This window comes from Miniopterus natalensis, chromosome 6, assembly GCF_054644295.1.
Source record: "Miniopterus natalensis isolate mMinNat1 chromosome 6, mMinNat1.hap1, whole genome shotgun sequence".
NCBI lineage: Eukaryota > Metazoa > Chordata > Mammalia > Chiroptera > Miniopteridae > Miniopterus > Miniopterus natalensis.
The window spans coordinates 67,681,674-67,705,487 of NC_142086.1; the positions used below are offsets into that span (position 1 = coordinate 67,681,674).

Genomic DNA, 23,814 nt, shown 5'->3' on the forward strand with positions numbered 1-23,814 from the left:
AAAGAAAATGCTGTATATCATTTACATGTGGGATCTAAAAAAGCCAAACTCCTAGGAACAGACTGGAATGGTGATTGTCCCGGGCTTGGGGGTGGGGGAAACTGGGAGATGTCGGTCCAGGAGCACAAGATGAGGAAGTGCCAAGGATCTGACCCACAGGCAGGGGTTATAATTAATGTTACTGTATCACACACTTGAAAGCTGCTAAGAGAGGAGATCTTAAATGTTACCACCACAAAAAAGAAATGTCATTTATGTGATGTGATATAGGCGTTTGCTAACACTTTGGTGGCTATCATTTTGCAATATATGTGTTTCAAATAAATGCATTTTACACCCTACACAGTTGCATGTCAAATGTACCCCAATTAAGCTAAAGAAAATAAAATTGGAGAATTTGCTAAGAAATTTCAATGTGATTAAAGTGGCTTGATACCCATGCCCTAATTTGGAATCTCAAAACAAATTTACCTCATACTGTGACTATCCTACAAATATTAGAAAATTGAGATGATTAAAAATCTCTGACCCTCTTTATACTACTTATAGTTTACTCTGGATAACTAGAGCCATATGCTATGCATTTGTTTCTTCTTGAATTTATGAGTTGACAATTCATGAAATAAAATATTTCAGATTCTTCAGAAAAACTTTACAGCCAAACCTCAGAAGAATCGCCAGCTGTCAGCCAGGATTCGCTGAGTAGAAGTCAGGCTACCCTAGATTCCTTTAAGGCCTCACATTCAAGGAGCCCCTGTGGAATTGAACCGAGGTAGGTTATATGTGCCCATAATGCATAGTAACAATTTTGACAAGCCCCAACCAATTCTCTTTACTATATAAAGAAAGATTGTCCTCATGTGGGTACTTATATGGCCATTCGTGCAAAATATTTGTGTTCTTTGCTGACCTATTATCAGGATTTAGTAAAAGGCTTATGAGGATGTTACTTTAATATGAAGAGATAATTCTCTGCTGGAAAACATATGTCAGAAAAATAAAAAAAGGGGTTTAATAATCCTTCAGCATTTATTTTTAAATTGAAAAACAGCTGCCTTACTTTCATTAATTAACCTAATAAATTTTAAAACTTTGCATTAATAGAATCTTACCCAATGTGAATACAATTTTCAGAATGGAATATTGAGAGGTTTCTTTCTTGAAATTGAGTCCAGGCTGTTAATGATAGCGCATTTTAATTTGTTATCATTTCACTCTTTCCTCATGTAAGGTGAGCGCTTTTAGGGATGGTAATCAGTTTATAGGGAACATGGTTTATACTAATAAATGCTTAAGAAATGCAGTTTATCACGTCAGTCTACTATTGACATACTGGAATTCCTTGAAAAAGGAGGAGGGTTTCTTGTAGGTTTAAAAGTGTAAATAAAAGACTGTTATATTGTAAGTTCCTTTGATTGGTTTGAAGGTTAATATTGCGGTAAAAGGAAATCAAGAGTGTTGCCCTCTTTTTTTCTGAAAGAAGAAATAATTTAGCTGTGTTTCTTGGATTTTTGCATTTCTAACACTACTTAAAATTTATTTTTAAAAAGGGTAAATCTAAAATGCTATTTTTTCCCCCTAAAAAATGAAAAACAAAGTAACTAAACCTATGACTTACTGTCACCATCCTTTCATAAAAGAAAGGACATTTAATAAAAAATATAAGGGGAACACATTAACAGAATAAAACACAGTGCTTTACAATTAAGAATGTCATGAAAAAGTCATTACCGGTGAAAATTATCGCAAATCTCCCCTGGTTCACAGATGAGAGTGTAGGCTCTGCTGATTTAGCCTGTGTTGGACACAAGAAAAGGATCCAAAGAACACTTACAGCTCTCACGGAATGTTATGCATGTATTTTATATTATTTAGGGGCATACATGGCTGACTATCAAGATAACTTAGACCAAAACATCTGAGTTGTGCAGGCTCCCTTCTGTTCCCCACTCTACCTCATTTCTCAAAACCTAGAACCCTACACACGAGAGCCTCCAACAGAGCTTCCTCTCCACCATGATACACACAACAAAATAGAACAGCTCAATAATTGTCATTAATTTTGGTTTTGGCATATCTTGACTGGCTATCCACATAGTCCTAATTTACTGTACACAAAAGACGTGATTTATCTGGCAGTCTACATTCACCGGGATTCTATTAACCAGCCAGTGTAATGATGAATGTCCTTAACGATGACCCCGAGGCTCAGCAAGCTTCTGAAGTGCCTTCTGAATCATCAGGGAGAGACACAATCAGAGATTGTAAAATCTTCTCTCCTTGGTACCACTGTGGCTTTATTTCCTGAGAGGGGGAGAATGATGAGGATTTCTCATTAAAAGGAGGCTTGGTGTATTGGGCACGTTGAAAATGACTGCCCCGGCCTGAGGCAGCCCTCACACCTGCTGCCTCCCTGACTTCTGTGGCTGTAGTATTGATCAGAAGATAAATGAAGAGGCGCAGCCTGGTTCTGTATATTGTGTATTGATCTTTTAATGTATTTCCAGCTTTTCTGAAAAAGATACCGAAATTCAGTCTTTCCTGACACTTTGTGAGAGCGGCACAGATGAGGAGGAGACAGACTTTCTTGATGAGCAGCATGTCATCACACTGCCGTGGCCACAGAGTACCTAAGGATCATTTGCGCATTGCTTTTTACTTTTTGTACCCAAAGGAAATGGGAAAAGTTAACAACTAAAAAAAATAACCAAACAGTCACTTATCCAGGTGTGGGAGATTTTCATTATTAACGTGTCTGATATTTCAAGGTTTGCAGACTAATAAAATGTAGTAAAATTATAAGTTTGAGGACTTTTTCCCCCCAAATGATATATGGTGTGTCAATTAATCTATATTGCAGATCTTATTAGTAAAATTTGGTGAGTTTAAAAAGATAGCAGTTATAACTGTGTCCACAGAACCTACCATAGGCTAAAACATAATTACATTTAAAGTCCTATTTGTCAAATTATATTTTAAATACGTCATCAGTAAGAGTGTACATTTGAGGGCCAAGTCATACTTGGCAGTATCATCAATGTGTCTGGGATCTGTTTTTTACTTTGGTAATGATAGGGTTTTTGTTTTGTGGTGTGTGTTTTTTCTGTTAGTGTTTTGGTATTTATAGAAGTTCTGATAGCTTCAAAAGTTGCAGCTAGAAAACAGAAAAGGACCCAAAATGAAGTGGAAATAATACTTATTCTCTGTTCTAGTGAAGCAGAAAAGATCCCCAAAGCATCTTATTTCAGGAGGGCCAGTGTGATGGTTAATTTTGACTAGGCTATGGTATCCAGATATTTGGTCAAACATTATTCCAGCTTTCTCTGCAAAAGTGGTGTTTTTTTTGGTTTGTTTGTGTTTTTTTAGATGCGATTAACATTTAAATCAGTAGATTTGAATAAAGCAGATTTCCCTCCAGTCTCATTCAATCTGTTTGAAAGCCTTAAGAGAAGAAAGACTCGGGTGCTCCAGGGAGGAGGGAATTCTGCCTTCAGGCTTCCTCTGGACTCCAGTTGCAGCATCAACTCTTCCTTGAGCCTCCAGACTGCCCACCTGCCCTGTTGATTTGGATTTGTTAGACTCCACAATTAGTTCTTTTTTTCTGGAGAACCCTGACTACTACAATCACTTTGAAAAGTGATCGTGATAGCTAATGAAAATAACAGATATGGAAGTATTTTGCTCGTCTTGGGCAGTACTAGATACTTGGGTTAGTGGGTGTTCAGTGTTTTATAGGAACTTGTGATTCAGGGTCTCAAGAGCAGAAGAAGACATGGAGAGAGTTTTACAGATTCTTAGAATGGCTTCCCCGTAAGGAGTTTGTGAACTTATCAGAAAAATATCCCTGCAGTTGGTTGTGCCATCATTTTGGCTTCTCTGATTCTGGATAGGAACCTCCTATAAAAGACTGATGGTTGAGTGTAAATTCATCTCTGATACTCTTTCCATGGCATCAATAAATTGTACTGACATCCACACATCATTTACTGACAGGATAGAAAATGACGAAGAGACCTATAGCCATTTCTATGTCTTTTCTTCTAAAAATGCCCTTTATTAAAAGTGATTAACATAAGTGAACAATAAGCAATCAGCAAAGCCAATCACACCATGAGAATAAAATTTTTCAAACGAAATATCTTAAAATTAAGAGTGTGACTCCCCTGTAATTTTTACTGTCTTCTGAGCACTTCCTCTATCACAATCCCATAGAGAGACAACAATGAGTCACCCTTGAACTTTCATCATTTATCTCAAAAGCCCTTCTGGCATCTTGTCCCGAGGCTGCTAGCTTTCTGAATTTTATTATCTGTAGCTGAAATGGGGATTGCCTGTTCAAATATGTTATTTTTCTTTTTAGCATGTTTGCTCAGGTTTAACGTTTCTTGACTCTGCCTACACTCCTTTGCTCCGAGACATCATCCTTATACTTCTGATGAAGAAAATGGTTCCTCTGGATGCAGTTTATAAAACTTGTGTTTTTCTTAGACAAAGTGGAAGGAGATGTGTTTCTATTCTCATTAGAGAAGTAGGGCCACTAGTATTCTTTGTGTTTTTAGTCATAGCTTCAGCCTTTTAAGAACTAGTTCAGAAATACATTTTATAAGGTGCCACTGCCTTTTACAACATAAGAATTTTGAAATAAGAAACTAAGCTGATAATTAGTTGTCATCAGTGGATTTCTGGCCAGAATTTGAGATAAAGAGTGTACTGTTGACTTTGTCATTTAACTTCCAATCTGGCATTGAAATTAAACATGAGGGTCCTCTGTGCAGAGGAGAGTAGACCCCCTTCTGCCTTTATTTGCTTCCCGTAACCACACATTTAGAAATGTTCTTTAATTCCTTTGCCATTAGTATAATGAGGAAATAAAAACTAAATAAGATTAGAGCCTTTGCCTGAAGCAGCTGCAATGTGTTCTCTCATTTTGAAGCTCAAGTTTAAAATTACTGTTTAAGGCATGCATCTAGTTCTGACTGTGGAATTGAGTTACAGACACTCCAGAAAAATCACAACCATGTTCCTGATACTAGAGTTAGTATGGTGTGCCTCTCAAAACTATTGGACAGACAGCCATATGATATTACATGCATGTTGGAATTTAGTAGCTTATATTCACATTTGCCTGGTGGTGTAATAGCCATATGGAATTCTGTAATTTTACAGCTCCAAACACACACATGGTGGAAACAAATTGACATTAAATCATATTTGATAGTTCTAATCTGTTTGATATTTGTTGAAGTCCTTCACATCTAGTGCACTCTACTGTGTCACACAACACAGGCTAGGGGTGTACTGACCTTAAGACCCCTTAATGTTGTGCCTTACCAGTGTGGTGGACAGAAAACTCTTTTTGGACAAATGAATGTTACAAAATGGCTCCATCTCTGTAATAGCACACTCAGATACTTTGAATAATGTCTTGATTCATAAAACAACAACAAAATTATCTTTATTCCTATGAATCAGTTGTTGGAAAGCTCTTGAGCTCTGCTTATTTCATCTTGTTTTTGGCCACATGCTATTTCTCTAAGGTCTCAAAACATGCCTGCTCAATGAGCCTTTCTCTACTTTTTATCTAAATTAATTTCTCTGTTCCTTTTCCTCTATTTTTTTAAATGACATTCTACTTTTCCCTTTACAGTACCTATAATTATAAACTTGTCTACTTTTTAAATGTATATTTCCCAATTAGACTACATATTTCAGTAGAGCATGGATTATCTCTATCCTGTTCACTACTGCATGCTTAGCCCCTTAGCATGTGCCTAGCTTAGACTGGGTGATTAGTGAATGAATGAATGAATGAATGAGCAGGATCCAACTCCTAAGTCATCGCTGTCCCCAACTTCTCCCACTATATGTAGTGGGAGAAACAGAGGTCATCAGCTTACACTGTTTACTAGCTGGCAGACCACTTATTTGAAAGTGTTCCTTCCTCATGCAATGGAGAAAAAGTTACTGACTTTGCTTTGCTCAAAAGAATGTGGTGAGAATCAAATGCAGTCATGAGTGCGAAACACTCTAGGAACTGGAACAGGCTCTGCCACATCTATCATCACTTTTTATAAATTTAGGCTCAGTCATGGAATATAAAGACAAATTAATGGACAGATCAGTTAGTGAATTCAGGATCGAGTTGACAGATGATTCATAAAAATCACTTAATATTAAAAATGGAGAATGCTTTCAGTGAGTTGGGCAATTAGCATGATATATAAAGCTGGCATTTATGTTGAAAGCTAAATACCTAAATTTATTTCATTAAAAATATTTCTGAAACATTGTTCACTATGTTTATAGATTTCTTCTCTCATGTTAATTCAGAGTTTTTAAATATTAAAATTGCACTGGTACTTTATAAACTCTCTATGCATGGTATTTTGCAGAGAGAAGAAAATTTTAAAAACATACTATTTATATCTTCCCAAATCTGTTTTTATAGGATATTCTGTTTCAGCATAATTTTCATCTCTGGTTATTTATTGCTAGCCACATTTTCATAAAAACAATCTTTATTTCCTCAGAGTTCATCTGTGCCTGTATTTTATACCCCACCTAAAGTCATAATTCTTTGTTAGTGACATCCTGATTGTTTGCTGGGTAAATGATTATGATGTTGCAAACAAGATTATGACTTTAGCTGGGAAATAACCTGCAGGCATAGATGAACTCTAAGGAAATAAAGATGTTCCTCACTTAATGCAAATGTCTTTCATAGTTAAGGAAAAGGAGTGGATATTCTTAATGTTCTCTGTGAAGTGACAGTTTATGTCTACAATGAAAATAATTAATTGATTGATGGGGCTATCTTTTTTCCCCCCAAATACAAATACAATAACAGTATGGAAATATAGTTTTGAAAAGTCTCTCTATTTGCTCTTATTTCTGACAAAAGGAAGCAATCAATATGTATATAGTTATCCAGAAAACAAATATACAATTTTCTACATACAAATGCTTAGAAAGATTTCCAAGAAGGGAAATGTACTTCACCCTTATTTGAAAATTAACTAAACCTTATCTATTCAACAGAAGTTAATAATGAAAGAGATGTTTAGGGTAAATTTTTATATAATTTCACATTTTTTAGGTAATCGTCATATTTTTATAGAATGATTATTTTGTTGTTTCTTCAAACAATGCACAGTTCTTAACTTTTGTACTTAAAAAATGAGAGCTAAAAGTGCAGGTTGGATGTGAACAGATGCATCTTTAATTTTTGAAAAGTAGTTATCACATTTACTTTCTCCTCTGACCGCCTATGCCATAGCCCTTGGAGGGTAGCTTGTAAGTTAGGCTATTGAATCAGTTAGGATCTGGTTTCATTTTATTTTACTGGAAACACCAAACAACAATGGAATAACAGGAGTTTATTTCTCTTGTATGTCAAGTCTGGAAGTAGGCAGTCACGAGCCGGTATGAAAACTACATGTTACTATGTGATTGCCATCCTCAAGGTCACCTTGTCACCCAAGATGGTTGTGGATCTCTAGCCGTCACAATCTGCGGCTGAGGCGTCAGAGTGAGGGAAGTGTGGAGAGCAAGATAGGACCTCCCAGATGAGGCTGCTTCTTTCAAACCAGTCTTCCTGGAAGTATCGCACAACTCTTTTTTTGTGATACAACTCTTATACCTTTTTGACTGAAATTTAGCCACATCTAGATCCAAGGGAATTTAGAGATATAGTCAACTAAGTGGGCACACTGCTGCTCAGAATAAAATTGGGGTTGTGTGACAGGGCAGATGAGCTGAATGGATCCTGAAAGCAACAGACACCTCAGCAATAGTGTCTCTCACAGGCTCTAATACTATTCTCATTACTGATCCACAGCTGCTTGGTTTCAGAATAGAGATTTTGCAGTTAATGTGGTTTGAAACATGTGGTAGAAGCTAACCTTTTGAAATTTAAATAAGTCAAATTTAAGAGATACTATTATACTTAATTCACTCAATTTTTAATACAAAGCATATCTCTTTCGCAGTCTGCAAGACATAGTTAAGTTACACAAACAGATTTCATTATTATTCAGCTTCAAGTTTTCACCTTAGAGCTTCTTGAAACACATTCAACATCTCTTTAAAGTTCAGTCTTTGGGCTAATGCCCAAATCCAATCTGCTTTGGCAAAGACGTTCAATGTGCTCTGTTAAAAATATTGCGATATGAAATATTTGTTTCAAATGAATAGTAAAATATTAGGGTGTTTTGAAACCAACGATGTTGGAAATTTTCACAAGAATATAGAGGACAAATATAAAATAGTTTCTTATAAGTATGTTGAATATTAGTATGGTAGAGCCAGAGATTACAATGGTTTCAGGGATAAAGCCTCATGGTTATGTTCCCATACAGCAGTGCTTAAATCCTTCATAGTCCAAATATAAAATGAGAGATTAATTGCTTCTGAGTTGGGTTCTGGGGAGTCTTAGGGTTTCTTGCTTTAGGGGAGGAGTATAATGGGGGACTGAGTTGCTCAACAAAAGCATCTATGCTTGGATATTTTTTATATAAAGGGTTTTTTGGGGGTAAGATTAAAGAAAAAAAATCTGCTACAAAAATTAGAGATTTGTAGCCTTGACTCCTAGAAGATTTCTTGGCCCCATCTCAGTCTAGTATTCTGGGATTTATGTCACAAAATGTCACATGTTGTCAAGATATGCGACTGAATTTGCATCTCTTTGTTATAAGACCAGACTCCAGAGAACCATGGAGAGAAGATAGTTTATCTTCCTCAATTCATTGAAAGCTATGCAAGCTATCCAACTATACTCAACTTTATATTTTCAAGCCAGGCAGCATAGTTGCCTAAGCAGGGCCCAGAGATGAGTCAGATTAAAGGTTGCCAGGCCATGGTGAGAGATCTGGAGAGAGGGAAAACAATTCGTTGTAAAAGGCTGCCTCTGCATCTCAGCAGGCTGATGACGATGATTTCAGGCAATTTTTAAACAGTGATGTGGGTTTGGTATGCCATCAACTTCTCTGAAAGACCCCTGAGGGAAGGAACTCAGTGTCAAAGAGATAAGGTTTGTAGGACAGGGTTGTAAGTGTTGGGTGGGTGTGAGGAGGCAGACGGTAAAGGAAAGGGTATTAAGGGCTAATGGCACATCAGGACCACCCAGCCTGTGTGGGAACAGTGCAGGTGGTACCTTCAGTCTCAAAGAGCATCAGTCTCAACAGCATCTACAGCATCTAGTAGCCTGATGGCTACTAGACGTCCCTAAGCCATCCTCTCACATGTGACTTGCGTATAAATATCACTCTGTTTTCAAAGAGCCATTGCTAGAAATGAGTAACGTGGAGCTCCATTCTAATTTTGTTCTCTAATCTCCTCATCATAATCACTTTTATTATTTTCAGGACTGACCTACTTGACAACTATGAAGCAAAATTTCACACCACATTTACCTCAGGGCAGAGTATCCTCTGGAGGTCCCAGCAGGTTTCCAAAACAATATCACAAGTGGGCCAGGTGCCTTCCCTTGGCTTCTCTGGCATCCGGGACCAGATGACTCTGGAGGGAACTCATGCCTGTTGCACACAGATTCCCCTTTATTGGTTCTTGAAATGGCCCCATTTCCTTCTTTATCGAGGGAGAACTAAACCTCAAGCAGATGCTTGTGATTAAATAAGGAATAAGGGATAAAGACGATAGAACTTTTACCAAGGATGTGTCTCCTTCTGCTATCAGAAAATGCCAAGGTGAAAACAAGCCACTTATTTGCAAATAAACATTGCACTGGGGTAAATGGTTTACTTTCCAAGTTTGAAACAATTATACTTTGACAGCACCACTCTCAAGATTTTAGGTTTATTATAACATCATTAAAAACACATTTAGTTGGTATTAAGTGAAGCAGTTCATTGCACTGTTATGTAAAAGACAATTTTGACATGAAGCTAGTAAAAAACAGTCTCAATTTAATTTTTTATATTTCTAAGGAAATATTTCCTACCTTGTCATGAATTAAGGTATCTGATTGACTGAGATGTCGCTGAATATAGCTCAAATTTTTTTCTATAAACAAAAATGTAGACTATACTAAAAAAAAAATAGCCAATTTTTCTTTGTATGGTATTTCCTGTTCTAGGATATAGAAATAAAGGTGCCTCCATTTTTAAATTAAATTTGGAGAAATTATTTCACTTAATTCTACAACACCAGTCAACATAAATGCTACCTCAGAAGAAGGGCGGTGTTTTTGCATTTTCTTTACGGAATTCTAAGTGTCCAAAATTTAAATACAGGTTAAGCACCTAATTTCTTGAAATGAATGCCCTTTAGAATGCCCACCACAGACTTGGTGGGAGATCTGTTTATAAAGGAGATAGAATTTCTATCCCTTGCTTAATCCAAAAAGTTCTTTTTAGAAAGGGAACAACATACCATTTTATCTTCCATTGAAAACAGGTTTTTGAACCCTCCTCTTTAGTCATTGCATTCACAATCATTTTTGCTTCCTCGGCAGTAAAATTTCTGATAAGACATGTCTAGACACCACTTCCATTTCTCCACCTCCTGTGGGGTTTTTTTGACCCATGAAATTATGCTCTTGTTCTCGCCACTTGACCGTGATGCTCTTGCCAGTAGTGACCCCCATACTTTTCAGAGCTCAGGTTAGTCTCTCAGCATCATTGGATGTGGTTGATTGGCCCATTGTCCTTGGAGCTGTTCTTCACGTGTCCTTGAGGACACCACACTCATGATTTCCTTTTTATCTGACTGACTGCTCTTCACAGTGTTGTCTGAAATTTCTTCTCCTTCCCCAGCTTCTGAATGTTTATGTGTTCAGGCACAATCTTGCAACCTCTTATATACCTACGCTCTAAGTGGTCCTATCCAATCTGAAATACATAATTTCACTTTAAAAATTACCCTCTTAACTCCAGTTTAGGATACCAACATGCTGCAAACAGAACTGTGGATTTTCCTTTGCAAACTGGCTCCTTTTTTGGTTTTCCCATTTTTTACACGACAACACTGTTCACCTAATTGCACAGGCCAAAGACACTAAGAGTTACCTTTGAATCTTATTTTCCTCCCAGGATCATATCCATTCTGCAGGAAGTCCTTATTAACTCTCTCATAACATATACCCTGGAAATTGCTTCCTCTAACTGCCCACACAACTCCCACCTAACCCAATTCACATCTCTTACACTTAATCCAATGTCTCTATTTCACAAAAGTTAAAATTATCTTTAAAAATGGGGGGGGTGGTAGAGGGGACATCTGTAATATTTTCAACAATAAATAGAAATTAAAGGAAGAAAATGAAGATCAGATCACACGCCTCCACAATGAGAACTCCTCCACTCGCCCCACATTACAGTTAGAACTAAAGCCAGAATTTCCCAACGGCCACCAAAGCCTCCTGTGATCAGGGCCCTACCTAGCTCTAGGGTCTCATCACCTGTCCCTCTTCCTCAAGCTCACCCTGCTCTGAGCACACTGGCCTGTTTGCTATTGTTTGAATTCAAGAAGGTTCTAACTTCATACCTTTACACTCACTCTCCCTTCTTTAACACTTTCCCCCCTAGATCCTCACATGGCTCCTTCAGGTTCAAGTTTTACTTCAAATCTCTCTGAGAGAGATTTCACTGGCCATTATATGTATAGGAGCCATATACATCGTCACTCTATCTTCTTGCACGTTTCCCCCCAATATTACTACAGAAAATACTTGTTTACAATTCTACCTAGTGTCCTCATTAGCATGTAAGCTTTCTGAAGGCACACACTGTCTTGTTCATGACTATGTCACTAGTGTGTGTCTGGTACAGAGAAGGTGGTTAGTAAATACTGATTAAATAAGAGAAGTTTCTTCCCAAAGGTCTGTTGAGAGGGCAGTTGATAGGAGAAATATTCTACAATAACTTTATAACATATGTTGAGGTATTGCAAGCATTTTTATCACCTCATATCTCTCAGAGAGGGATAAGTATTAATGGTAAGTACTTTTATTAATAAGTACTTTTATTAATCCCCATTTTACATGTGAGAAAATGGAGGCACCAAATGGTTAAGAAATGTGCCCCAGGTTACAAGGCTCCTAAGTGAGGATGCCAAGCTCCTAAGTGAGGATGCTGGATTACAATTATAGGCAACCAATTCCAGAGTCTACGTTTGCCAGCATGTACAATACTTCCTTACTGCTGCTTCTCTCTACAGTGAACTTTTAAAAGAGAATTTAATACTGATTTATAGAACAGATCTTAACTTTAAGTGGTAGTTGGCTCTAAGGAATTTCTGTTTTGTTTTAGTAGAATATCCTAAGATGGCTTTATTATAAGTAAGTCCATTTAATTCTTTAAAATTTGTGCCTTTGAAAAAAATATTTAACATCTGCTACATTGCCCCAAATCCAGTAAATGTTTAATAGGTCAAGATTGAATAAAATATCAAAAGCAAAATCTAGATATGTGATAATATTTATTCTCTTAGCATTACAGTGGTCATTTTTCTTTCCAAAGTGGAATATGTAGTTTTTTTATGAATAAGAAGTGACTGGCGAGGAGACTAAAGCTGGTGTGTGGCTTTTTTGTCCTTGGCTGTAGGCTTAGGTACCACCTGGATCATCAGCTGTCCTAGTATGCCTGCCCACAGAAAAATTCTGTCAAACACCTCACTGATATCAATAGTATTATCCACCTAAAAAACATTTTTGACAATCCATTATGTGCTAGACCTTGAAGTAGGCTGTGGAGAGTAAATAAATAAAACTATGAATCCTGCCTCAAGGAATTTACAGTCTTATATACACATAAATGGACACAAAATAATTGCACTAATGAATGCAGGCTAACCTCTGTAAGATTTGTGCTAAGGAAGGCTTCACGAAAGAAGTGATGTTCAATTTGGGTCTTGAGAATGATTTAGGTCTGTCATGCCAACTAAGATAGTTAGGTGAGGGTTTAAAAGCATTCCTGGCAAAATTTATGTGTCACAAATAGCCCACTTATAGAGGACAATGATTGTCTTTTAGGGTTTCTCATTAATAAGTTAATAATTATCATTCAGTTCTGTATTCAGGCAATTTATAGCCTGAAAATGGAAGATTCTGAATTTCTGTGTGCTAAGGTTGTCTTAAGGTTTGACATCAGAGATCAGTATATTCTTCTAAGCTCTGGGGACCTGACAATCTGTCCTAAATGGACAGGAAACAAGAGAGTCTATTTTTCAAGTTATGCATTAAGTAGTGATGACAGGATAGAAAAAGAGCAAGGGAGACCTCCAGTGATGCGTGGGGACAAGCTGAAGCCAGCCATACATGGCAGGGGTATGTCATTCAGTATAACAGCGACATGCTTATTTGCCTTCTTGAATTCCCGGAAAAACAGTCACCACCAGGGACCTCTGGCAAAGTGAGTGATGGGATCATGGGCTGTCTTCCTTTCGGGTTCTGTTAGATGGGAAGCATTATCAGCACTGTTTGTTGAGATATTTATCTCTTGCATTATCACATGCAAATTATATTCAACACAGAGGAAAATATTTTCTGTCAATGTGCTTCAGACTCTGCTCCACGGAGCACTAGTGGTTCCAAGAAGCCCCTTGTGGTGGAGGGTATCAAGGAGCAGGGTTATGACCCCTGCCCAAGCTTTGGTCACAGAAACTCTACTTCATTTTCTTCCCTATCACTCTATTGTATAAGATTTTTCTCTACCAAAAATTTCTTATCTAAAGCATTGAAATAGTACTGTTCTAATTCAAAGTTCACCACAATGAAAAATGAGTCCTTCTTGTGACTGTTATTTTAACTGCATGGGATGCTGTTGTGTACATGCTTAATGCAGGATAGTGCACGGATACAGAAGATGGACTGCAAAGCACCCTGTTTGGGAAGAACTCAGCTTGGCCCAAAAGCTGAGTCATTGTTCTGATGATGCACTTTTATTGTACCAGTTTAAGAAGCCCTTTAACTCTGTAGCCTCTAGTTCTGCAGAAAGCAGCTTGAGACCCTCGTAATGTGTGAAGTGACTCTACAACTTTTTCATTCGCTCAGTTGTAAGAAGCTAAATAAATCAAAGAAACTTTTAAAGTCTTTTTATTTCAATACCAAAGGATATTTTCTCTGGTTTTAAAGAATTTGAAGATGTTTTTGGGTAGACCTGTAGAGATCAGGAGGGCCAAGGACTTAGACTGAAGACATTCCCTTGGTGGGCCAGGCACTGGGGCTCAGAGGAGGGGCCGTCATCCAGTTAGTTACAGGCGAGGAGAGTGGTCTGGACTTACAGGGGACACACTGGAAATAAAGGGGAGCAGCAATCAGCCCATCCCGCCTTCTGCCTGGCACTGTGGGAAGTAAATCAGGTACGATCAAGGCAGAACCACAGCAAGGGAAAATGATGGGTATCGAACAGTCATGAAAACAGGAACGATAGTATACGTGGAGACCTGGTCAGAGAACTAGGTGGAAGTCCACTGAGAGCCTGAGGTCTCTGGAATATGGGGGAAGGGTCCGGGAAGAGCCATCAGGGAGTTTGTGAACCCTGTGAAACCAACCTGGGCGATTTTGTACTGTGGAACGAGTCCACGGCTTGCTTTAGTTTTAAAGGAGTTCACGTAGGAGTAGCTTCAGGATTGCTGAACGGGACCCAAGGTCAGACTCGACTGAAGCCAAGGTGAACTTGATGCGGAGATATCTGAATAACAAACTGCTTCCCAACAAAACACAGGAAGGGGGCAGGAGGGTTAGGCCTGCTTTAGGCAGAGGTGGGGGAAAATAAGCAAAATGTAACTAATTCTGGCCTTCCCGAAGGCTCCTCTCTCTAGCCAGAGCTACGGCAGTTAACGAGAAGGGCCCGTCCAGCCTCCCCAGTGGAGATCTGCTCCCTTTACAGGGAGCGTGGATGTCACAGGTAGGAGAAAGAGCAGTGGGAGATGGCTCTCAAGCTTTAAATCAAATTGGGGGATAGTACTGTCATTTACGGGAATGTTATAACAAGTAACAAAACTTAAAAGGATAATTTCATAATATCATATATTTAACTTATGCTATAATATTCCCCAAACATACATATTTTGTCAGGGTAAAACTACCTACTTTCCACCATTTAATGATGATTTTAAACTTTTACTATTATAACTATGAAATTATATTAATTTGAGTTTCATACTGTTTTCTTTTGTGGTTTGATATCATTCAGAAATGATATCAATCATATCTGCAGAACAACAAGACCTTTGGTATGCCAGTTTATCAAAAATACATGGATTAAGCAAATATAAATCCATTTACTGTGAGAAGTCTGAGAAAAATACAGTAAGATGTCTTTAATTGATTTACATTGAAATGTGAAGCCTGGTTAATTCAGAGGCTTATTGGGAAACCAATCTAGTCCTGATGTGGAGATAATGGACTGCTAATTGCCATGCATTTGAGCCTGTTAATATCTTGTTTCCCACCCTCTGTGTTCTCTCCCGTTGGCATGACTGCCATGCACATTGACCTGAGCTGTTGGACAAGGTCAAAGTGCTTAAGGCATTAAAATCTCCAGCCATCTCACTCTCATTACTAATACATATATATATATTTTAGTATTTCAAAAAAGAAACATTGAAACAATCATAGAGATAACACTCTCTTTTAATGCCACAGAGTGTATATGAAGAGCCATTAGGAATAAAGACAGATTAGTTGGATCATGGGGCTGGTTAAGAACACATTTAGCAAGAGTATAACAGAAGTTATAAATTTCTTGAGGACTATAAATATCTGAACTTGGACCAAGAAAAACATAAAATAATGATTTAAAGGCATACATTTTGCCTGAATTCCAAGCTGACTAATGGGTTATAAGGGGCATTTGTTCATTAATCATACTTATGACAGAGGAGAAAGAGTGTTAACAGAAAGTTAAAGACTAGAATAGCCCCAAATGATAAATTTTACCCAAACCAATTATTTTATTTTTAAAAATACCACAAAACTTGAGGGCTCACACACACACACATAATAGAGCTAGTTAGAATCAGAGCTAAAACTAAATTTCAACTTAGGATTCTCACACACAATCTCTTCCAGGATGTGTAATCTATGATTTCTTAGCATGTCTCTCCCAGGAAGAATCTATTTGGTTCTTTAATCCTTTATAGAAAAAAGGATTTTTTGCTGAGCATTTTAGAGTTAAGAACCAATACGCTCTTTGCTTCAGGGAGCTCACATACAAAGGGTGGGCAGATAGTATAACATAGCGGTCAACTCTAGCAGAATGTCAGGCATGCGCATGGGGTGAGGAGCCTGCGGGGAAGGACAAGGCTGGGATGGAATGGGAGTCCCTAATGATCACTAGATGATTGTTAAGTCAAGAAGGAGAGGAAACAGGACCCACTGACCTATAAGCATTCTTGTATGGGATTTTAGAAATGTTACACTTGAGTAGATGTAATCTAATGGCACATGTCTTAACTATAAATACAGCACTGAATTTCAGCCTCAGTCACTCCCTGGGCCTGAATTCTTGTGTTGGGCACAATCTCCATAACATAAGCAGAAGGATGTTCCGAGCTGAAGATCCATAATAGGAAAAAACTACATAACCTTACATTGAGAGGTCATTATTAATTTAAGAGAGGTGAAACAATTCTTATATACTTCTCCCATTCTTCCTCTTCCTAAGTCTATACCTGCTTAATCTGTCTAAATGCCAGAGAGTAACAATTTACATTGCTTACAATATACTTTATTTTTTAAATTTATCTTTATTGTTGAAAGTATTGCAGATGTCCCCTTTTCCCCCCATTGGCCCCCTCCACCCCGCACCTTCTCCCCCACCCCACCCCAGGCCTTCACCACACTATTGTCTGTGCCCATGGATTATGCATATATGCATATAAATTCTTTGGTTATTATGTTCCCACCCCCACCCCACCCTCCAACTTCCCTCTGAGATTCATCAGTCTGTCCCATGCTTCTATATCTCTGGATCTATTTTGTTCATCAGTTTATCTTGTTCATTAGATTCCACTTACAAATGTGATCATGGGATACTTGTCTTTCTCTGACTTATGATGCTTTAATATGCATAAATTGTTTTTTTTTTTCTGGGCTACAATAGTGTAGTTATTACAGGTTTAAATCCTGGCTCTACCAATTGTTTATTAGCAATACGAACTAGGGCAAATTATTTTTCCTGTCCTATAAAATGCAGATAAACAAGCAGTAGGTACCTCATGATATTCTTGTGAGGGCCAAAAAAGTAAAAATATTTAGAGTGCTTCCAAAAGTGCTTGGCATATAGTCTTATATAAATGTTAACTCATTATTTCATTTGATTGATATAGTAATGCTATCATGTCTGTATGGTACATAATTATCCCATTTAATATATGAGCCACATATCACTTGAAATCTCAAAACCACTTAAGAGCTTATGATATTTATTATGAATCGTGGAAGCCTGAAGCCCTTCTTAATGTTTTTTTTTTTTTTTTTGCAAATGCCTATGGCTTGCATTGTCATAGTTGTCTTAGCTCCTTTACGCTAGCCCTGAGAATGACTTGCCCTTCCTCACTGAGTCACTACTCCTCCCTCCACATCGGCCACTGTTTACCATCAGCCTTCAATATAAAGGTCTTCAGTATAATAGAACTACTAAAATTTGAGGATTCTGACGAGGGATTAAATTGCATCTTATACAGGAAAACATTTTAAATGGTATATTAGGCCTCTCTCCTTCCCTGCCACAGAGATTTCTAATGCGTGTGCCATGGAATGCTGTGCCCCCACACTTGCCATCTTATTGTCATCTCTCTCTATCTCCCCTCTTATTTCTTCTTTGATATTTCTTCCTTTCCCCATTCTCCCTTCAATAGTAAGAACTATATTTATGTCATTTTCTTGTGCAAGGAAACTAAACCTTCCTTTTTCCCTACCTTGGTTTCTCCTTCTGTCCTCAGGAGATAGGATATTATCTCCTATCCCAAGTATTTTATTGCTTCTTCTAAACAAAGACAATTCTCTCCCTTTTGAACATTGATTTTTCTTTTGCATTGCCAACACATGGGGAAACCAGAGCGTTGAGGACTCATGTGGATCGCTGTAACTTACCCATGTGATATTCAGCAGAACAAGAGCTTGAACCAAATTGCTTTGACTCAAATCCAGTACAATTTCTGTTGTCTTCTTTTAAGGAACACCGATGGCGTACTTGATTGTCTTGTCTTTTGACATATTTATTGAGTATGTGTTCAAGTGAAGGCACTGCTAGAGATGAAAAGTTTCAAAGATGAGTAAGGCTTAGTCTATGGCCTCAACGTACTTAAATTTTTACTATGGGCAGCAACATTTTTACAGGTTGCAAAGAAAATGACCTTGCATCAACTAGAGAAGTTCTGCTTTTGACAGTATTACATCTTGGGATACTGTCTAAGATTTTTGTTGAATAAATACTTTATCATTAAGGAAAGGAAAAGGAAAGGCAGTGAAATAAAGATAATTATCGATATAGATAGATTAGTGTAGAAATCCTTCGCTTCACCATTTTAATACTTCCTTAATCAGCCTGATAGTTCATGACTAGTGATTTGATTCATTTCTCTTTAAATAAACATTGTTTTAAAATTGAGAAGAAGTTAAAGATGAAAATAAAATTAACCTTACTTACCCTAGTCATTTATTTTTGTTAACTTTTTGTCATAGTTCCTTTGAGTTTTTGTCAAAACATGCACATATCTGTAGCCAGAGATCTTTCTGCATATAATTTGTGTTATGAATAAAATTGCATCCCCAAAAATTCATATGGTGAAGGTCCCAATGCCTAAAACTTCAGAATGTAAACATATTTGGAGATAAAGTCTTAAAGAGGTGATTAAGTTAAAATGAGGTTGTTGGAGCCCTAATCCGATATGACTGGCATACTTATAAGCTGAGAAAAAGATACCAGGAGTGAGCATGCATTGAGGGAAGGCCGTGTGAAGACACAGGAAGAAGGTAGCCATCTACTAGCCCCAGAGAGAGGCCTCAGAAGAAATTAAACCATTCAATATCTTGATCTTGGACTTGTAGTCTCCAGAACTGTGAGAAAGTTAATGTGTGCTTTTTCAGCCACAGTGTCTGTGTTATTTTGTTATGGCAGCCTTTGAAAACCAACTCAACTGGTATCATGTTTTCCCCCATAATTAATATTAGATCGTGAGCATCTTGCCATGTCAGTAAAAATTCTTCATGAGGTAATATGCCACTGCAGAGAAACATTATAATTGAATTGACTGTTCCCTCTAGGTAGGTATTCGGCTTTTGTTTCTGTTTGCTAATGAAGTTTCAAAGTGGAGAATTAATGAAACCATTGTTCCCTTAAGATGGCCTGAAGAGGAAGCTCTGGCGTTGGTTATCTGAGGTAAAACACCACTGACAGTGTATTTCAACTAAGACTGGTAAATAGGAATCACACTTTCCATCGTAAATGATGTTGCCTGATTGCAGTGGTGCCTCATTATTGCAATGACTGTTAAAGGCCTGTCACATGAACCTCCATTTTCGGGTTTTAGAAGATGGCTATTAAGACTTGATTTGGAATGAAACCCCGCAGAATCAATTTTCATATTTTCTTTTTTAAGCTCTTCCTTTCTGAACTTCCATTGTGACTTGGTTTGAATTTCATTAAAATGATAAAGGAGATTCCTAGCAGGAGTTTACTAGTTTCAGATTTTATCTTTGGATCCTTTAATCTAACAGCTTTGCTTTAAAATAGAATTTCATAGACCATTACTTGATCGTATTGATTAGTTCAGCTTGCTAAGTAATTTTAAAACAAAACCACAGAGATATTAAATCCTAATAAAGTTTGCATATTCAATAGCTGCTTCTCAGCTATTTAACCAGATAATACTTCTCACAATCTGAGGCAAAGAGAACAATTGCACAGTCTCTGTTCCGGTACATTATTTAATGAGGACGAGCTTTTCCTAGAATTATTTGGAACTTCATAGTGTGAGAGGAGACCACTGGGCTGTTCATCAGGATTGTGAATCAGGCCAAGGCCTGCTTCTCTCACGAAGAAGCTGTGCAACCTTGGGTACTTGGACCCCTGGACCCCAGTGACATCAACAAGTCTCAGCTTGATTACCTGCACGGGAAGGTAATGGTAACAGTAGCCCCCATCCCTCCCAACCCACCACAACTGTTCAGGGACCTCATGTGACTGAGCAGGTACATGGGCTTTACAAACTGCTTATGTTAGTTATCGTTATTACCTCGTGTGTAGATGCGAACTGTGTCGACCTTTAAAACAAATAATACATCCTAGGTGCTCCACTTATGTGAAGATGATGCATGGTATGAAAATGTTGTAAAGCCTTCCCAAAATAAAAAGAACACGAAATTTCCTGAAGACCTTATGCATTTTCCCTACCATCAAGAAACATCTCTCTAAATGTGTAGAGTTGCATATTTTGTCTGTTTTGAGAATAGATTTTTTTCTTCCTCTAAACATGATTTGAAATGCAGAGACACAACAAGAAACCGTCTGCATTTTGACTCACACTTTTATTTTTAGTTATTTAAACTGTTATTTTTAGATACTTTTTTGGTGGTTTACAAGAAAAGAGCCAGTTCTACTTTCATGCAACTTACCTCATGTGTTCCTGACTCATTTATATCATTAACCTAAAATAAATAATCAGTTCATACAGATTTGTTCATGTTTTAGAATTGAACACATTTGGTTGTCTTCATTTTATGTTACTAATTGGAAACCATTAGTAATGGGCATTTATAATTTAATTTGAAATGAGAATTATTCTTTGACTTTTAACTTTTTAATGAGGTATGAGTAACAGAAATGTGTTTTTTAGTTTTTGCGAAAGGAAGAAAATAAGGGACTTGTATTAATAAAAAATCTTGGCTATAAAATTCTCTTATTACTCAGTAGATCTAAAAATGACTGTGCTATGGAAATATGAAATACGCTTCTCCTCTCAGCCACTTCTATAAAACCCAACCCTACCATGACACATTTCTTTTGTACTGTTATGTGATCCAAATATAAACTTAGGTTGTGTTTGAGCTATTACATACTTTGCAATTCTTAAGGAACTTTTCACAAAATTGAACCATCCTGAGCCTACTGAATCAGCATCCTTTGGGATGAACTACAAGGAATTCAGAGTACAGAGGATTCTGACAGACTGCAAACTTTGGAAACCACTGAATTAGGTGATTCATTTATCCTTAAACAGGTTAATGAATCCTACCTTTGGTCAAGTTTTTCCTCTTTACCTAGGATAGCATCTCCCACCCAACTTCACATTCTCATTCTATTAATCTAAGACCTAATTCCAAAGCTACATCTCCATGGAATCTGATTTGAACCTTCCAGAGGGATGGGATAGCAGTTAGTTGGGGTTCCTCCCACTTTGCTTACACTTCGATGGTGGTATGTACTCCATCTTATAGCAATTATTTGGGAGATGTCTTCTTCACCACTAGAATCCATAGGTTCTCGGGGGGCAGAGAACTTTCTTTTTCTTTACCATCTGACTGAGCGCCCATACTCATCATTCCCATATATTCTTCTTTACTTTTTTAAATTTATCTTTATTGTTGAAAGCACTACAGGTGTCCCATTTTCCCCCCCAATTGACCCCCTCCACCTCGCTCCCACCCCTTCCCCAGGCCTTCACCCTGTTATTGTCTGTGTCCATGGGTTATGCATATATGCATATAACTTCTTTGGTTAATCTCTTCCCGCCTTCCACCCCCCTTCCCTCTTACCTCTGAGATATGACCCTCTGTTGCATTCTTCAATGTCTCTGGATCTGTTTAGTTTATCAGATTCTTCTGTTCTTAGCTTCTTCTTAAAGAAGACCCTTCAACATTTCAGGTAGTACTGGTCTGGTGGTGATGAACTCCTTTCGCTTTTCCTTGTCTGAGAAGCTCTTTATCTGACCTTCAGTTCTAAATGACAGTTTTGCTGGGTAGAGCAATCTTGGTTGTAGGTCCTTGTTTTTCACCACTTTGAATATTTCTTGCCACTTCCTTCTGGCCTGCAAAGTTTCTGTTGAGAAATCAGCTGACAGTCCTATGGGTGCTCCCTTGTAGGTAACTAATTGCTTTTCTCTTGCTGCTTTTAAGATTCCCTTTGTCTTTAACCTTTGGCATTTTAATTATGATGTGTCTTGCTGTGCGCCTCTTTGGGTTCCTCTTGTTTGGGACCCTCTGTGCTTCCTGGACTTGTAAGTCTATTTCTTTCCCCAGGTAGGGGACTTTTTCTGTCATTTTTTCAAACAGGTTTTCAATTTCTTGCTCTCCTTCTTCTGGCACCCCAATAATATAAAAGTTGGGCCACTTGAAGTTGTCCCAGAGGATCCTTATACTATCTTCCTATTTCTGGATTTGTTTTTCTCTTTGCTCTTCTGGTTGGATGTTTTTTGTTTCCTCATGTTCCAAATTGCTGATTTGATTCTCAGCATTCTGTACTCTGCTGTTGATTCCCTGTAAATTATTCATTTCAGTTCATGTAGGCTTCATTTCTGATCGGTACTTTATTATGTCATCGATTTTCTTAGTTGTTTTCATAATAGTCTTACTAATATCCTTGAGCATCCTTATAAACAAAATTCTGAACTCTGTATCTAGTAGCTTGCTTGGTTCTATTTCATTTAGTTTCTTTTCTGGAGATTTCTTCTGTTCTTTCCTTTGTGACATGTTTCTTTGCTTCCACATTTTGGCTTCTCCCAGGTGTTTGTTTCTATGTATTAGGTAGAGCTGCTTTGTCTCCTGGAATTTGTAGAGTGGCTTTGTGTAGTAGGTGTCCTGTAGGGCCCAGTGGCTCAGCCTCCCCAGTCACCTGAGCTGGGCCTTCTGGATGCTGCCCTGTGTGGGCTGTGTGCACTGTCCTGTTGTAGTTGAGCCTTGGTTGCTGTTGGCGTCACTGGGAGGAATTGACCTCCAGGCCAATCAGCTGTGAGGACCAGCTGCAACTACAGCCAAAGAGCTGCTGTGCTGGAGGCACCCCTATGGAGCAGGATTTACTTCAGTGGAGCTTTGGTGTTCACCAAGTGTGCCCCTTGAGTGTGTCACTTGTGGATGTGGTAGGGTTGTAATCCAGCGTGGTTCAGTCTGACCACCAGGTGCACTGTCTCTGGGGCCTCCCGGGAGGTGCAAAGTCAGCCTCTGCCAGTGCCTGGCCCAGGGCCCCCCAGCATGAGCTACACAGCAAACCGTAGTTGGCTGCTCCTTGTGCTGGGCTCGGGGGTGCCCAAGAGAGCCCAAGCTATGAGCCATTGCAGCTGCCACTAGTGCCAGGCCTGGGGCCACTTATCAAGCCATATGGGGCCCGCTGCTGCTTGTTTGAGAGATTTTAGGAAAGTGCTAAGCATGAGGCTCGAGAGGCCACTTGCACAGAAAAGCCCCTGGAAATGGCCTGGCTGAGCTGCAGGTGGGGAGGGCGGGGCCTCCGGGAATCACGGGGCGGGGCCAAAGGCGTGAGTCAGGTGCTGGAGATTCAAATATGGCGCTTGCCTACCGGCTGTGTGCGGGGGGACTCGCCAAAGGAACCATGGCCTCCGCCAGCCCTTCTGCCTGGGAGGAAGCCGCCCCTCCGCCTCTCGCCCGGATTCCAGGCAGGTTAGTTCCCCCCGAGTGTCCCGGGTCCTTTCAGGCTGCTGCCCGGCGCTGGGCGCAGAGGGAGCGTCCGAGTGAGTCCGTGCCGGGCCCTTTAGAGGAGCTGCTGGGGCTCCCGCAGCCTCCGCGACCCTCAGCCACAGTCCCCACTGGTTTCACAGCCTGGAGTTGTGGGACGTCTCTTCCTGGCCCTGGAGCCCTGGGCTGGGAGCCTAGTGTGGGGATGGGACCCCTTCCTCCTCTGG

The 23,814-nt window shown here is 38.7% G+C and overlaps 1 protein-coding gene across 2 annotated transcripts in view; it reads left to right on the top strand.

The window, feature by feature from the left end:
- Positions 1–2,634, top strand: part of ZBBX (zinc finger B-box domain containing) — a 78,014-nt gene extending 75,380 nt beyond the window's left edge. For both annotated transcript variants that reach the window (XM_016215717.2, XM_016215718.2), the window contains 2 exons: positions 637–772; positions 2,508–2,634. In XM_016215717.2, the coding sequence (XP_016071203.2) occupies positions 637–772; positions 2,508–2,634 (263 nt within the window). The remainder of the gene's footprint in view (positions 1–636; positions 773–2,507) is intronic.
- The last annotated feature ends 21,180 nt before the right edge of the window (positions 2,635–23,814 follow it).